Source organism: Battus philenor, unplaced genomic scaffold, assembly GCF_028537555.1.
Source record: "Battus philenor isolate CCGP_79_NKW_IND1 unplaced genomic scaffold, ilBatPhil1.0.hap1 SCAF_29, whole genome shotgun sequence".
NCBI lineage: Eukaryota > Metazoa > Arthropoda > Insecta > Lepidoptera > Papilionidae > Battus > Battus philenor.
In genome coordinates this window covers 5,770,331-5,787,067 of record NW_027181692.1, presented here as the reverse complement: position 1 = coordinate 5,787,067, position 16,737 = coordinate 5,770,331, and the positions used below count along the sequence as shown (strand labels likewise).

Genomic DNA, 16,737 nt, shown 5'->3' with positions numbered 1-16,737 from the left:
CCAACTGCCTTCGTCGGTTGCCTTTACTTACTTAATAGCTTGAAACTGCTGTACCATGCGTTAGGTATGTGGGTGCTGAGACAAAGGAGACGGAAGTAAAGGCTTATTTTCTTTCATCAGCTCCCACTGCCGTTTTCCAAAGGCGCGGTACAGCGGTTTTGAAACTGCTATAACAGCTTCTGTGACGTTTGGACTGACCACCGTATAGGATTTCGACTTCTATCTCTTTCAAGCTTCTGGTTGTAAGGAAAGAAAACGGTAAAAGAACACGTGGACTATAGATTGCTTCTGCCCTGAGGAAATAAGAGGATATATATATATATATATATATATATATATATATATTAATACTACCTATTAACAGGAATTTGTCATTGACTCCGTCAAGGCATACGGATACGGCTTTAGAAATGAAGACGACTATTAAGTTGCTTATTTACCACTTTAATAATTAAATGTAATTACTTGTTTAAATACTTTGCTGCCTTTATACTGTTAATTTTAGATTATTTAATAAACAAAAAAATAATTTATTGCATTGGATCAAGATGGTTGAATCCTGTTATGAATGACGTGTCGCTGGGACGGAGATATGTATACTTGAGCGGAGGATTGTTGACAATGTTATTGTTTTTATTACTCCCCTATGTACAGCGGGCGACGGAGGTTGCGCGCTCATTTAGTTGACTCCGATAGGAGGTATTCATTACGTGTGCATTATTCTAATTGTGTTCACAAGTGGCCAGCGGTGGTTAGACCAATTTATCTATGGGCTGCGTTTACGACTAGATATATGAAGACCAAAAAATATATATCTGTTACAAAACTACTTTTGTTTTTATATTTAGGTATACAGGATGTTTGGTTAAAGGTAAAAAAGCTTTAATGGTGTGTATGTTTAGCTAATTTTCAGCAAAAATGTTTAACATGCATCTATTTTCAATCAACCCTGTATAAAGTGATCTCTGTAAAATATTTAACTTTTTTTCTATTGAAATAGTCAATAACATATGGCTGCATAAAGTCTGCAGAGTCAAATAATAAATAATAATTAATTTTAATAATTCTTACGATATTTATTATAACAGAACAAATGATTTTTTTTGGATAGTGTATACCATACATTAATAGTAAATAGGCTTTCAATTTCACCATAACTAATCATCCTGTATATGTCCTAATAATTATTATTTCATTGATATTTGTCAATATTAATCAATGCTAAATGCAATCTTTTTACGAATCAACTCTATGTACTGTCATCCATTTTGTATAGTGATGAAATGGAGGGAGCTTTTATAATGTACGAGGTAGTAGTAGTCGTCGCCTGAGATATTTGTGTAGACGGTGCAATTGGCAGAACGCACACGAGATGTTTAAGAACAGGTGGCCTTTCGTTTGTCTATCTCTTTCGTCCTGACGCACATGCCTTGGGACATGATTGTGGCCAAACAACTTTTGTGTGGTATTAGAAAATTTAAAAAATAATTGGAACATTACTTTAAACCTACCGATTAAAAAATTAGTTAGGATCTTGTATATATTATGTAGTGAAACAAGAATCATAGTAAAAACTGATAATCGATATTACAAGATAAGTGAAAAGTCAAATTTTGAAGTGAAGAAATCGATTTTGAACCAGTTTATCACAAGAAAGTTCGCATACTGTCAGGCTACTAATAGGTGATAGGTTAGTTTGAGGAATATTCTAGTTGTTAGTAAGGTTTTCAGATAATAATACTTTTTAATCGTTTTGCGTTAACAAGTTCCGTGACACGGCAATTTTTGAAGATTTTTCATTCAGGTCGCGTTGAGCGTATGCGATTCACACTTTTAAAATTAAAAAAAGTCGTTTAAGACGTATGATTTACACTTTTTCAATACTGCAAAGCTATAATTAGCGGGAAAAATTTATAAATTTTAATATGCATTACGTACGCGCATACGTGATGTAAAGTTTTCTACATTCGACCCTACAATTCATTTGTTTATGAATCCTTTGTTTTTAATAACTGCAAATGGCTTGAACGAAAAGTGCAGCGGGGGTCGTATATGCCCCACATGGCATGGAATGTGTTAAGTTTTAACATTTTTTATGCTGTACATACCCTCCGCATAAAAATAAGTTTGAGTTTACACACACACACTTCTTATTTTCAATAATCCAGTAATATATACTACATGTTTTATTCAATAATTGTAACACAAAAGAAAATATTTATTTTAAAGTTATAGATTCTGTACAGAAATCATATTTACTGTACAAAAAAAACTTTTATAATTGTGTTCCGAAATCTATTTTAATCTACAAAATTTTAAGTCGTCGCGGAGTCGTTACGCAGGGTTGTAAGTGACCTAAATTTATATCCGTCTCGCTCGCACCGCCGTGTGTCGCTCATACGGCCGGTGGCTGTTATTATAGTTATCGATTTACCCCCGGGAACGTAATGCTGACGTTAAAAATTTAATAAATAAATTGTATAGAGCCTTCGGTGTTACCATTTCCTCCACCACCACCACCACGGTATGAATTTAAACTACCTTCAAAATACAAAGGTATTTTGTATGTAGAATTAAACTAAGTTTCATATACACTTTTTTTAGAGCTAAAAAAAATCTGTGATATTGTAAATAGACCTAACAGCAGTGATTGAGGGTGGATGAAAGGTAAATAGAGTGGAAGAGAAAAATAGATCGAATTGTGTAATGAAAGAGTAGCAAGATAGATACTGTGAGGTATGAAAGAAGAGAATGGAAATAAAATATAAAAAAATTAAAAAAATATTAATAAAATTGAAATTCGTGACCCCAACTAGATCCCCTATCTTGTTGGGAAGACAGATCCCAATTGTGGGCCAAAAATTTTTTTTATGTAAAACTTTTTTTTGACGAAATGTCATAAATATTGAATTAAAATAAAATGTCTGTCGGGACAATTAAAATGTAATATATTCAGTATTGGTACTGTAAGGTATTATATCAGGCTAGATTATTTTGCAGATAGATATATTGTCTCTGGATAAAATCCTTAATTAAAAATGAGGAAAATTAAAAATGTTTCTCTGTTAGTGAAGTCTACACGAGGTAAAATAAAACACGACCTTGAATTTATAGGCAATTTATAAGCTTGTATAATTATATCTAAGATTTAAAAAAATGTCCAAGAATATTTCAATAAAGGTTACACAGTAAATAACTTCATAGAAAATAAAATATTTTTGTAATGGGGGACAGGAAAGTAATGTCGCTTAAATTAAATTCGCACGGCTACATTTTTAACAAGTTTTTATTTCTAATCAACAATATATTCACCTTCATTATTAACAACCTTTTGGCGTCTAGTATACAAATTTTTAATTCCGGAGCGGTGACAAATCATTCGGTTTTTCCGTTAAATATGTCGACAGAAACGACATTTATTTCCGGTCCCTCTAATATATTCAATGTTTAATAAATATATAATTTTATATTATTAAAAAAGTAAATATTCCTATTGCATTTCCATCGGCTGTTATTCTCAGGTGTGTGCCTTTATCATCCAAGTAAATGATAGACACAGTATGACGTCAATGGGAAATGTAATTCATCATTTTGAATAAAGAATTGTTGAATTCGAAATTTGAATGGTGAATGGAAAAGGTTTAAGACGACTCGGAACAATATAGACGGAAACTTACCATCTATGCTGCAGTAAAACTAACAAAAAAAATTCCGACTACTTATGTAATATATCCAAATACTAAAGAAAAATCTTACATTTCTTAAGTGTGATATTTTGTATTGGAGACCAAGGACCTGCCAGCGCTGTATAAAACTTCGCTCACAAGGTCGAAACGATCTGTCTGAAAGTCTAGAGGATACTGGATGCAGGCCGCCTCCACCTGGTTTTATTGGTAACCTATGGAGGGGGCCTTCGTCCACTAGTGGACATTCTATGGATGAAATAATAATGATAATCAACTAAGCTAATTTAAATTGAACACTAGTGTACGTGCCAAAATAGTTTAAATATTTAATGGAATCAGGCGTTACCTTGCGGAAGTCCATCCTAAGTAAGGAAAGAACCAATATTTAGCCTTTTCCGCACATGCAGTGGTAGTCGTGCAACAAAGTGCACCGCCCGCCAGCCCGCTGATAAATGCTTATGCGGCAAACAATGCTAATTACACAACCGCCACCGTTAAATCACTCAACACGTGTTTCGCCCCCCACGGGGCATCTTCAGGAGTTATGTTACACCGATTAGTGCCAAATACAGTGTCTCTCTGTGTGTGCACGAGTACCACTGTATATGCGGAAGTGGCTAAATATTGGTCCTTTTCTTAGTTAAAATAGCTCAATTTGGGAAGAATCTAGAATCAAAATAAGTTCTCTATGATAGCATTTTTCAATATCGAATAAGATAACGAAGGCTCCAAATGCATTCTGCTCTAAGAAAAGACCTCAACAGAAATAATGGGGTTTTATTTGTGACCACGCATACGTTCTTGATGCAGTAGTTGGAGTAATCAGAGAAATATTTGCACTCAGATATTTTTTGTGTGATATCCAGTTTAGTTATAGGAAAGATTATTGTAAAAGTGTAAGGCAGTTGCCTATAAAGGATTTTCTAATTTTATATACCTCTATTACATATAAATAAATAAATATGTTCTACATTTACTTGGATACTGACCCATCGTGAGCAGTAGACAGGACTGACATTTGTGATCATAGGTCATGGGGTCCAGGGATACAATCTTATATAATTAAAACTTTTTGCGCTAATTATATAGAATTGCCACTGCTCACAAATAAGTTTAAGAGTAAGGGCAACAATGTCCTTTGCAAGAAAAGGACCAATATTTAGCCACTTTCGCACATATTGGTTACATAAAATATTGGTCCTTTTCTTACTTAGGATGGACTTCCGCAAGGTAACGCCTGATTCCATTAAATGTCCTTTGCGTATCATAATGTAACACTGCGATCGCCATCCGTGCCAAATGTGGCGATTATTGTATATCTCCCATAGATATCCTTAGGGGAGGATATGAGTGGACGTCTATGTGCAGAAATGGTAACCGAATGGTGACTGACTCATCACGATATGTCTCGAAACGTAAGGTTTAAGGACATAAAATATGGTAAGAACATGTCTTGCGTCCAATAGAGGTCAGCTAAGTATAGATTTTACTTAGGCGTCAGCTAAGTATGGAATTTACTGGAGCGATAGCTAAGTATGGATTTACTGGAGCTATAGCTAAGTATGGATTTACTGGAGCGATAGCTAAGTATGGATTTACTGGAGCTATAGCTAAGTATGGATTATGCTAACGCGTTTGCTTAGTATGGATCTTACTAAGGCGGCAGCTAAGTATGGATTTTACTGAGGCGTCAGCTAAGCATGGATTTTACTAAGATGTTAGCTAAGTATGGATCTTACGTTCTCATTAATAGCATAGTGGTCTTAATTTAGTCAATAAAATGAAAGTAATTGTAAAAAGTGAATGCAATTGTTATCTTCTCTCAGCTGGTAGGGGCGCCTTGTGGGCAGCACGGCCAGTACACGTTCTACAAGGCCATCCGGCTGACCGGCAAGAGGGAAAGGATCGTCGCCATCGGGGACTTCTTCTTCGTCAGGATATGGCAGGACTCCGAGCTGGTCTCCATCGGTGAGTACAGATACATCTAGACTTAGATATGCAATAATATATCACGGACTTTCCTTCTCTTAGTCTGAAATCTAAAATTTTAATATATCTTTTTTAAAGCAGTATTATTCAACCCTTTAGGTGCCTTGCCCCACCTTAGCCTTTCTAAAATTTTTGGCACCCTTTGTTACATATATATCTTTTATATTAAAGTGAAAGAGTTAAACTAGTCTTGAGTCCACTTTCGAATTGCCCCCATGTGGAGCGTGGGCTCCATGTTGGGAAACACTGTGTAATAGCATTAAAGTGTAGCCATTCGACGTGTACTGGTGGACATAGACCTTCTCCATAGATTACCAGCAGGTCCGATAGGAAGCGGTCTACATCCAGCGACTTCTGATGAACTTAAAAAGGCTGTCCAATTTGTGTATGGAGGTCCTTTGTCACACTTGCAGGTTTATAGTATCCACACGAAACTTTAAATTCCAGCGGCCATCTGTTCTTATCACAATATGGCCTATTTACTGCCACTTCAATTTGCAAATACTCTTGGCTGTCACTTACTTTTGCTGGTCAACGGATCATCTTATTTTTAATTCGATCTCTCAGAGTAACCCCAAGTATAGTCGTTTCCATTACCCATTGAGAGACTATGTGCTCACCAATGGACCTTTGAGAGACCACTTTTCTTGTCTTTATGCCATCATTAATTGCAGACTTTCTTAAGGAATATCAGATGGGAGAATTTTTCGTAGATACTTAGGTACCAACAGATGCAGTACGGGTGGGCACCCCGCTTGGTGGTGACTAAATACACCGGGCATCTGTCGGCTGGTATGATGACGATATACAGTTTTGTTAATCCGAGTCTGTCTCCAGGTGAACTGCAGCTGCTGTGGACGGACCGCGTCTCAGACCAGACTCTGGTCAGTCTTCGACTCTACTTCCTGCCGGAGAACACGCCCGACGGCCGCGGCCAGCATGGCGAGGTGAGTCACTCTGTCTCTCTGTCTCAATCAGTGAGGTGAAACCTTCAACTAAGAATCCTGATCCTTTTTGGATTAGGCGGTGTATTGCTTCAGCTACTATCGAGTCTACCACCACTACAGTTCATCACTACATTTGCTCATTTATTTATAGAAGGGAATCTCTCGTTAGTTTTCATTAGTGATGACAGCTATTCTAACAATTTTGGTGATTAAAGCTTCCAATATAACACTGTTATCGATAATTCTTATATTCGAGTAAATGCGAACAATTCAGAAAGCTAAACGCTCCGGCGGTTCAACAGACAACTCTCATATATATGATAAAATATATTTGAAGTTGACATATTAAATATGTTTAGATATATATTTATGCATATGCATTTTAGCACCTACATAAACATTTAACGTAATATTTTAAAACGGAGGACGGCAACGTTTTTAATGTAAAGATTGAAATACTAAATTAAAAATTCACGGCGGGCGCCAAATATTTTTTGACCTAACAAATATATAAAAATAATATTCATATTCATAAAACATGTTCATTTATTATTTTTATGACTTATGAATTTAATTACAGAAAAAGATTATTATTAATCTTAAATAAATATAGAAGAATGTTTGTACAATACCCGGCGATGAATATTGCACATCGACTTTTGGAAGAGATAATCGGCTAATTTGCACGACTGACAAAATGTCTTATAAGTAGTGTGGGACAGAGATAATGCTCTACGAAACCGAAATTAGCCGATTGTATCTTTCCAAAGGTCGATGTGCAATATTTATCGCCGGGTACAGTAAGTATATTAAAAATGGCGGCAAGAGCAATGACATATTTTTTATATAAAGTTATTTTAATGGTATATTTGGGTTGGTATCTTGAATTTCTTATCTAAGTTAACAATAGTTTAAGGGCGCACTAAAATAAGGGCGAAGTTTCGCCCGCGGGCGCCGCGTTGCCGGCCTTTGTTTTAAAACACTGTATTTGTTTATTGAATCAACAGCTCATTTATAATGTGTTGGCAATGAATAAAACATGTGATACAACAAAACTAGAAATTAAGAAAATGTAAAATGTAAAGAGGATGAAAGAATGGTAAAACAGAGCAAAAGGGAAAGAAAGCAGAATTGTGGTATAAAAGAACAGAATGGAAGATTATGTGAAGAATGAAAGAGAAGAAAATGAAAATAAAATAATTATGTGAATAAATTAAGTGCTAATAAAGTCCCTATCCCACCATAAATAGGGGTACGAGAGGCCCCCAATAGCGTGGGTCATAAAAAAAATGAATAAAACATTATACCTCCTTCAATAAATATTTTTTTTTTAAATCTTATAACTCTTTTTGAATGCTCTGGAAGAACTTAGATTATATATATTATATGTATATATTGCTCTATATCTATGAAGAACTTTAAGTTACTTGTGGGTTTTTCTCGGTGCGCTTGGAACTCTCGTAGCTTTGAAGGTAAGTTTAAAACTAAGTTAACATTAAAAAATTAATTTTTTTTTTATTATGTCTCTGTCAACAGAAGGCTGTAATGATTTTATATTTATTTCATATCACTTACATAAAGTGATCACTTTGAAATATGCAACTTTTTTTTTAAATCGAATGCAACGTGCATATATATAACTTCCGGCAGCTTAAAGTCTGTAGATATAGATAGTAAACAATAATTAATCTTAATATAAAATAACATTATTAATTATTTCTGAAATTAATGATTTAATAACTTTTAACACTTGTAATCAGTAATAGTAGATAAAAAGTGGGTACTTTCAAAAAATTGACTCTAATCAGTGTAACATAACTCCTGAAGATGCCCCGTGGAGGGGTGAAACACGTGTTGAGTGATTGGGTGGTGACGGTTGTGTGATTCGCATTGTTTGCCGAATGCGCATTTATCAGCGAACTGGCAGCGGGCGGTGCACTTTGTTGCACGACTACCACTGCATATGCGGAAGTGGCTAAATATTGGTTCTTTTCTTACTTAGGATGGACTTCCGCAAGGTAACGCCTGATTCCATTAAATACTTTCAAAAATAATCAATAATTTAAAATATCTAAGAATTTAATAGTTATAATAACCAATACAGAACAAACATACTTTCTTTACTTGTATTTATATATAAATTTACATTTACTTTTTGAACGGTTCAACATTTTAATAATATATGTAGTAAACTAACACCGGCTGGCATTTCTCGTCTGCTGACAAGAGCCAGACAGAAACTTAACAGTTGCTCTTTTTAAATGAAATTTAACAATTTTTTATATGTACATTATAATATCAACTGTGTAAATGAGTCAACAAAACAAGTTCCACGCGTTTAGATCAACTTTAAACTCTTGAATGCTATTATAATATTTCTTTATTAATATACATTTAATTTCAGATTTAAAACGAAATAAAAGTCTAAGATATCTTGTGGAACTGTATTATATATAAGATTTGTTAACTTTTTTAAGACAAACTTTATACGTCACATTCATAGATATTTATATATATTATTAATAAATTCAATAGTTATTTAATATGTCTGTAAAGCTATATTATTTATAGAATATACATTTTACAAAACCAATCAATCTGTATAAATAAAGTGCATGACGGTTCCAAGTTCGAATACGGAGCGATAAGAAAAAAAAACTTTCTATTGCAACCGGCGAATGGAGTTGCGATCATGTCCGCCACAGATAATCCAATCTACTTATGACATTTATATATAGTTAGTTTAGTACGACTGTCCGTCTAGCTTAACAAATATTTTATTTGTGTCTCTTTATAAAATATAAATTAAATATGACTAGTGATATTATCACGACTTTAAGACCATCATCGTGATCATCAATTTAGGCATAGCACGTCCACAGCTGGACATGGCTTCTTCTATAGATTTTCAAACCGTTTGGCGACAGGCTACTTAAATAAGGTCGTAGATCCACCGTGCGGGTAGATAGATATTCTACGCAACGCTTGTCAGTCAGAGGTCTCCACCCCACAATCTTAAGGATTCAGCGGCTTTTTCTGCGTATATATATGTATTCAGAAAAAGCCCCTGGGGTATGTATATGCTAAGTATTTATATGTGTACATGTTATCTATTTATATCAGGATTCAAAAACGCATTTAGTTCTTATATAGTATTATCATAATGTTATTATAAAGACATAATGAACTATATACATATATTTACATAAATATATGTATATATTTGTGTATATATATTTATTACGGCTTGCAACACATAAAGACGAACAATGAACATTCTTGAGTATTTATTAATTTAATATAAGTAATAAAAATACTTCAGCGGGCATACCCGCGTGGCGTGACTATGCAGCGAAATAATACAAAATTTTACACAAACCTCAAAAATCGAGAGCGCCGTTCAACGGACGGAATTGCTCCGTCCCTCTCGCACCTCAGTCGCACGCACGCGCCGTCTCTTTCTAATCCCTATTTGGTAATACCAACTATTTCATGGGTGAAATTACGACCGGTGGATGGTCCAAGTTACAAAGAAAAATATTTCTTTTTATTTTTTTTAAAGTTTTTTTAGTTTTGATGTTAGCTTATTAACAATTGCAAAATTACCCTGGAATCTTATTATATTTTTCAAACACTGTTTTCCTGTTGGTAATTTAGAATATTACTGGGTACGAGGAGGTAGAGCGCAAGCACTTAGTTTAACCCTTAAATGCACGACTTTTATTTATACTTTTAAAAAATATATATCTTGCAGATAAGTACACTACAATGCAGTGGAAAAGGTTTTTATATATGTACAATATTCTTATACTTATTTAATTTTTTTTCAAATCTTATGTTGCAGCTATACAACATGCATTTACTGCTACTTATACCGTTTAAGTGGTATGTTGCAGATTTGTATCATTATGCATTTAAGGGTTAAATGTCTTTAGATTGATTTGTTATAAGTATAAAAGCTTTAAACAGGTGAATTTGTGTACCATTTACTGTTTATTCTACGTATGGTACACCCTGTCCAAAAATCAATGGTTTTCACAAATAATAAACGATGTAGTGATTATAAATTAAAAATAGGTCTTTTCAAAATCCGGATTTCCACTATTAAAATTAATTATTGTTTACAATTTGTCCCCTCTGACGTTGTATTACCAGAAGCTATTGGCCTGTTGTATTCCAATATAGTTTCAGAGTAACTACTTTATGCAACGAAATAGATGCTATAATGATTTTTGCTAAAAAATGAGTGATAAGCTCTAAAATTCCCAAGAAACCCTAGTTCTAGTTTTAAATTACATATTTCACCGGATTAAGGAGTTAGGACGCTTAGGTAGACTGTGATACATTCTAACTTCCTTGAGGTATGTTCTGGGAGGTACCTCGACGTGGGCTTTTACTTAATAAATCTTATTAAAATAATATGAAACTTTTTATCCTCTTGCACTCCTAAAGGCTTGGATCTTGGTTGTATAGATTTGAATTGTTTTAACCAAGAACAAATGATATATTTCTTAGTTAATTATAATAAATTAAAATGAAAGATTTATTACAACGTCGTCCACTTGCAACGTGGATAGAGGACAATGATCGCATCGAAAGACTGGATGCAAGCTGCTTCTGATCAGTCCTTATGAAGTTTCTGGAGGAAGCCTATGTCCACTGGAACGTTCAGCTGAAATGATAATGATGGGATAAATTGCAATTGTTTGTACATCAATGCTTCATCCGCAGCCGGAAATCTAGACTTCATAGAAAGTTATAATATTCCCTTCACTAAATTCCATAAGGGTCTTGCTGACGGATTCCTAGCGATCCACCGTTCGTCTTCCTCTATCCTGAGACGTCAGGACATTGTGCCATCACCATTAAAGCAGCAGTAGTTTAAAAAGCTTTCTTTTATTTTTACAGCAGGTGTAGTAAGATTGTGGGGTTTTAGTCGGTAGTACTCCAAATAACACTTTTTTTCGCCCCCGCAATGAAAAGGTATCTTGTGTAGGATTTTCCCACGAGTCAAAAAAAGGCCAGGTGCAATTCTATTTGCTATATGATATGTTCTTTAATAGAAATCTCTATAAAAATCGGCCTTAACTATTATATTTAACTATGCTTTATATTGTTCATTTAATATATTTATTTTTTATACTACACTCTGCGCATCATGACTAATCTCTGTGATGGGAAATAAGTATAACTTGAAATATTGAATTATATTTTTTCTGCTAATATGGAAACCATTTTTAATTGGCATAGCATGATTTATATCAATTTTATATGATAGTATAGCCGTGTTGTGACTACAGATTTGTCAATTATAATTATAAGTAACGATGAATAAAAGGTACACATAGTATACTACGAAATCAGCTTCTGTCATGGACTTCTAATAAAGCAGATAAAATAAAAAAAATTCTAACCGTCACATAGTTAAAATTTTAAATCAATTAGTTACATTAGTATTAGAAAATTTCTATCTTTATCTGATGATATATGATAACCGGTTAGAAGTTAAGTTAGCATTCAGCTTCTTCCAAGGACCTTAAGAAAATCATGTACCGTGTATCTAACACGTCTTACGTTGCCGTTGCCAGGCCATCAGTTCTGCACGCTATCTAGCTTGCCCACTGTCACTACAATTTTCCTATCCGCAGAGATGTCATCTAAAATATATGTCTTATGTTTCTTCGCCGATATAACATCAGTATATGTATTTATAAATTCGCTGTCAGATACTTTAAAGTTATCAAGGCTACAGCCCTGACACCAAAATAAACTGACAACCGTAAAAAGCATAGCTAATTTTTTTACTAAATTACTTTGTATTTAATTCAGTAGGTAGGCACTGAATCTATAATTCATTCAGGGTGACCTTGGTCTAGGTCGAAAACACGTTTATAAAAAATTATATCTTCACCTTTACACTTGTACCACACACCAATACATGTGCCGGAGTTAAAATATACTTTAGTGCTCGGCAATAACCGTGGATTTGCGATGCACAAGCTGTGGAATAATTTTGTAGTACATTATGGGATTTCTGTTGCGCGCTTTACTAGTCTTGATATTTGTTTGTGTACATTGTAAAACGTTGATTACACCTTCAGCAAATAATACTCTTATGTATTATTGTATCTATTTTATCTATTATTTCAAAGGATATGTTAAACATTTTCCTGTTTCGTGAATATACTATTGAAGCACTACTTACGTAGACATATACGCAATCACAGCACATTTAATAAAAAAATGTGATTGTTTTGAAAGCTTTAGATTTACATCTTTATAACCTTGAAATTTTCTAATGTGTTAAAATCACCTTATGATTTATTTATTAGGTTTAATTGTTATTTAACTTTTTTAATATTAATGTAGATGAAATTTTATACTTAAAAAAAAACCGCATGTTCGTATTAATGTACTTGTATCTATTTGCTGCCATCTGTGAATGAAGATTCTATTCAAAGAACGAGCATAGCTAATGACTTTATTCTTCAGTAATAAAAATAAAGATATATTGCAATCAAAAAGGTACTCTAGCTTGAAAAATTGGATAAACTTTCTATGTACAAATTGTACTAATAATTTACAATTGATTAGTTATTTCAGTATTTTTAAATTCAAAAGGGAAATAATAATAATAATAATTACTTACTATCAAGACGCTGTAATCCTAGCACACAATACAATCGTCTACGACGCGCCATGTGACGGTTTAGAACATCGACCGTGATAGAGTCGACTTGCAACTTTTTGTTTTTCGTATTATTTTTTTTTGCTTCGATCTTTCTTTGTGTTCGTTTGTTATTGTATAAGTCGTTTCCATGGAAAAATATTCAAATATTTAGGTATTGTGTTTTTTCATTACATTCACAACCGTTGAGGCATATATTTAATATTGTTATTACTTATTATATATTTTTGGTTACACTAATTTATGCTCTATATATTATTGAATTACTTTCTAAATCAAAGCATATTTATCTGCATGTTTACATAATGTTTTAAATGCAATTGAAAAAAATATATATGTTAAGCATATATATCGAAAGCCGATGGGATCAAATACGGGTTGGAGTCGCTTGGTATTGCTATCTTATCGTGGGTTCATACTCTGTGTAAATAACTGATAGCGCGCCAGGCCGGTTTGCTGTACCGACAGCAAATAATGTTTGTTACTTAATTGTATACGTAGTCATTTCATAACCATATTCATACGTCATTAAATCTTGGTAGGGAAATTGATTTGATAATCGTTTTTAAATGTAATTCATTTGATTAGTCGTTAACTAATTATTAATTAATTTTGCTGTCATGTATTTTACGTAATTGTCATTACTCAATTAGCTTAAATTTCACGAGACATTGTTTTATATTACTAAAAACGTAATTTTTTAAAACTCTTACGTGGGTTTGATCAATTTTTGGTAAAGGTTATCTGTCCGCGTCGGCGGTTTTTGGGTCATATATCCGTAGTAAAAAAGGAAATAACAAATTAAAAGTTCTTTATTAAAGAATAAATAAAATACTGCGTTTAAAGTCATTAACGAGTTATCTTTTTTGTGTAATTAAACATAAATTTTATTTTATTTAATAACGATTGCCAACAAAATTAACAATATTACATACAAATACGAAGTAATATAAAAACATGGGTTAGTTGCAGTTAGAATGACAAGCAACCAAAATATGCGCTTATTTAAAAAAAATGAAGTAAAAATCATTTTATCAATAAAGTTTTAAACGTATATACAATATGTTTTATAACATTTTTTTAGATTAAAGATAAATGATCATGATAAATGTCTAAATTTTTTAATATATAAAATAAAACTGATATGTTTCTATAAAATACGTGGTAAACATGCTGACCGTACTCCAGTAATAATAACGATATTTTGTAAGTTGAACGAAGTGAATACCTTTTTTAATGTCCGAGTGGCGGTACGCATGCGGTTCTCAAACTTCGCCTGCCACATAACTAGCTTTGTGCCACCGGTTTACTCGTCCGTAATAAAACGAGTGAATTTTGCATGTTATTGTAAAAAAACTATGTAGATTTTATTTATACTTATTGATATATCACATAAGCCGGTAAACGAGCGTCTAAAAGGCAAAAGTCTCTCCCAAAAAAGACCTGAACTATCTGTTATACTGTCAGACATATGTATATATAGAAAAAAAAAATATTTTACTTTTATTATCAGATTTTTATTCATATCTATCAACTTTAATGCGACTAATCTTCGTAGGTGTTCCTATTAAGAAGGAATAGAGATATGAATGATAAAAAAGGGTTTTTGGTTTGCTTAATTTGGCCTGCGTGGATGTGGTGGGTTATGACCAATACACTCGAAGTGTAGGCTTAAAATTTAGCAGTGCATTATAATGCTAATACAATAGACAAGATGAAACACTAATGCGATGGTATAAGGTCCATACCGCTTCTCAAACTGTCACCTACATTGATTATACGTCGCGGTACATGTGGATGGTGTCATTGACCCGCCCGACGCCCAAAATGTACACGTCAACTGTAACATTTACTTGGGTACAGATCTATACGAATGCGTTGTACGAATGTTTTTTAATTTATTTATTATGTCGTGCAATTCAGATTGTATAGTACAATTAGATCGATGGATTTTCTAGTTACGCGGTATACTTGGAAGACAATTTACTATTTATATCTCACAGTCAAAACCAGTTTTTGTTCGAGAGTTTTTCCTGTTTAGAAAAATTCTTCACTAAATATTCAAAATTGGGTATCAGTTAAAAATAGATTTATTGTGAACTAAAATATGATAATTTGTAACGCAATAACGAGTAGGTAGATCCTGTTCTTATTTCAAATTTAAGGTTGTTTATTTTTATTATATGTTAACCAATGTTCAGTGTAAAAAAGTACGAGTGTTGGCTAGTTATGGAAAGCACTTTTGTATCGGAAAAATATTAGTATGAAAACGAGCGAGTAAGACAGATAATTACTTACCTTTTTTACTTTTAAAGCCGCTTCCACAATTTGCTAACCATTAAATAACTTAAGGTAATTACGACTTAGTTATCCGATGTCAGATTGCTATGGATTGCCTAGAAATTAAATAGAGGCGTGTCGGCAGGTACGAGGAGAAAAAGAATTATTTAAAGTATACACAATAATTACCTATTTATTAAGGTTTAAATAACTGAAAATATAATTATTAAATAATTATACACAAAAATTTAATTGAAATAAAATAATTTATTACAGTTATGTTAGAATACTTGCGGTTTATAAATAATGAATAGTAATAAATGTTTTAATTATTTAAAATTCGTAACTGTGTTGTACACACGAAGATTACATTCAGCGTATAAAAGCAACGGTGCGGTCTACATTTTGACGTTAAAAATTCGTTAAAAGTCCTTTGTTCGGCTGTAAATTAGATTTCATTGTTACTCGAAACGACAAAAGGTAAAAGTCGCTTATCTCCGATCGACCGATTGTGTGAATTACGTCGCCTGTATCGTTTCATAGATGTCGATAACGTCTCGTGCTAAACATATTTTAATATTATTAAATATTAATAATGCAAATTAATTTTTTTATACAATAGTTTATTAATGAATGACGTCTCCACACAGTTCGAGTTCGGCAATTATTTAGCAGCGCAGGGCTGCCAACGTAAGCGGGCGATGTTGGCGGCCCTGCCGTTACGTAACGCGTTAAGGTTATGTTTTGCGCCGATCGAGTTCTCGCTTCCCGCCAATTTCTACGCGGCCATCTTGAAATTATTACATATCGTCATTTACAGTCTTTGTCAAACCAATATGTGTTGTTTAGTTATTTAAACATTTTATTTTTTAAGTATTAAAGGCATGAATGTATAGCTTGTCAGCAAAAAACACATATATGTATAAAGTGAATACTTTTTAATATGCTACATATTTTTATATAACCTACAATCCCGTTTATGAAGTTATTCAGTTTTAATTGAAATCAAATAATGTGCAGAGAAAACTTTTATTTTAAAAGGTGACTTGTGGAAAATATCTTTTTAAATTTTTATTAGAGGTCATAACGAATAGGTTGATGTTAAAAATTTTATTTGACTTAGGGCTATGTTCGGGAATTTTCTAGA

The 16,737-nt window shown here is 33.1% G+C and overlaps 1 protein-coding gene across 1 annotated transcript in view; it reads left to right on the top strand.

Annotated features, from left to right (window-relative positions):
* Positions 1-16,737, top strand: part of LOC137926131 (AT-rich interactive domain-containing protein 5B-like) — an 88,812-nt gene that overhangs the window by 14,486 nt on the left and 57,589 nt on the right. The window contains exons 2-3 of the mRNA XM_068769661.1: positions 5,513-5,654; positions 6,513-6,622. Coding sequence (XP_068625762.1) covers positions 5,513-5,654; positions 6,513-6,622 — 252 coding nt within the window. The remainder of the gene's footprint in view (positions 1-5,512; positions 5,655-6,512; positions 6,623-16,737) is intronic.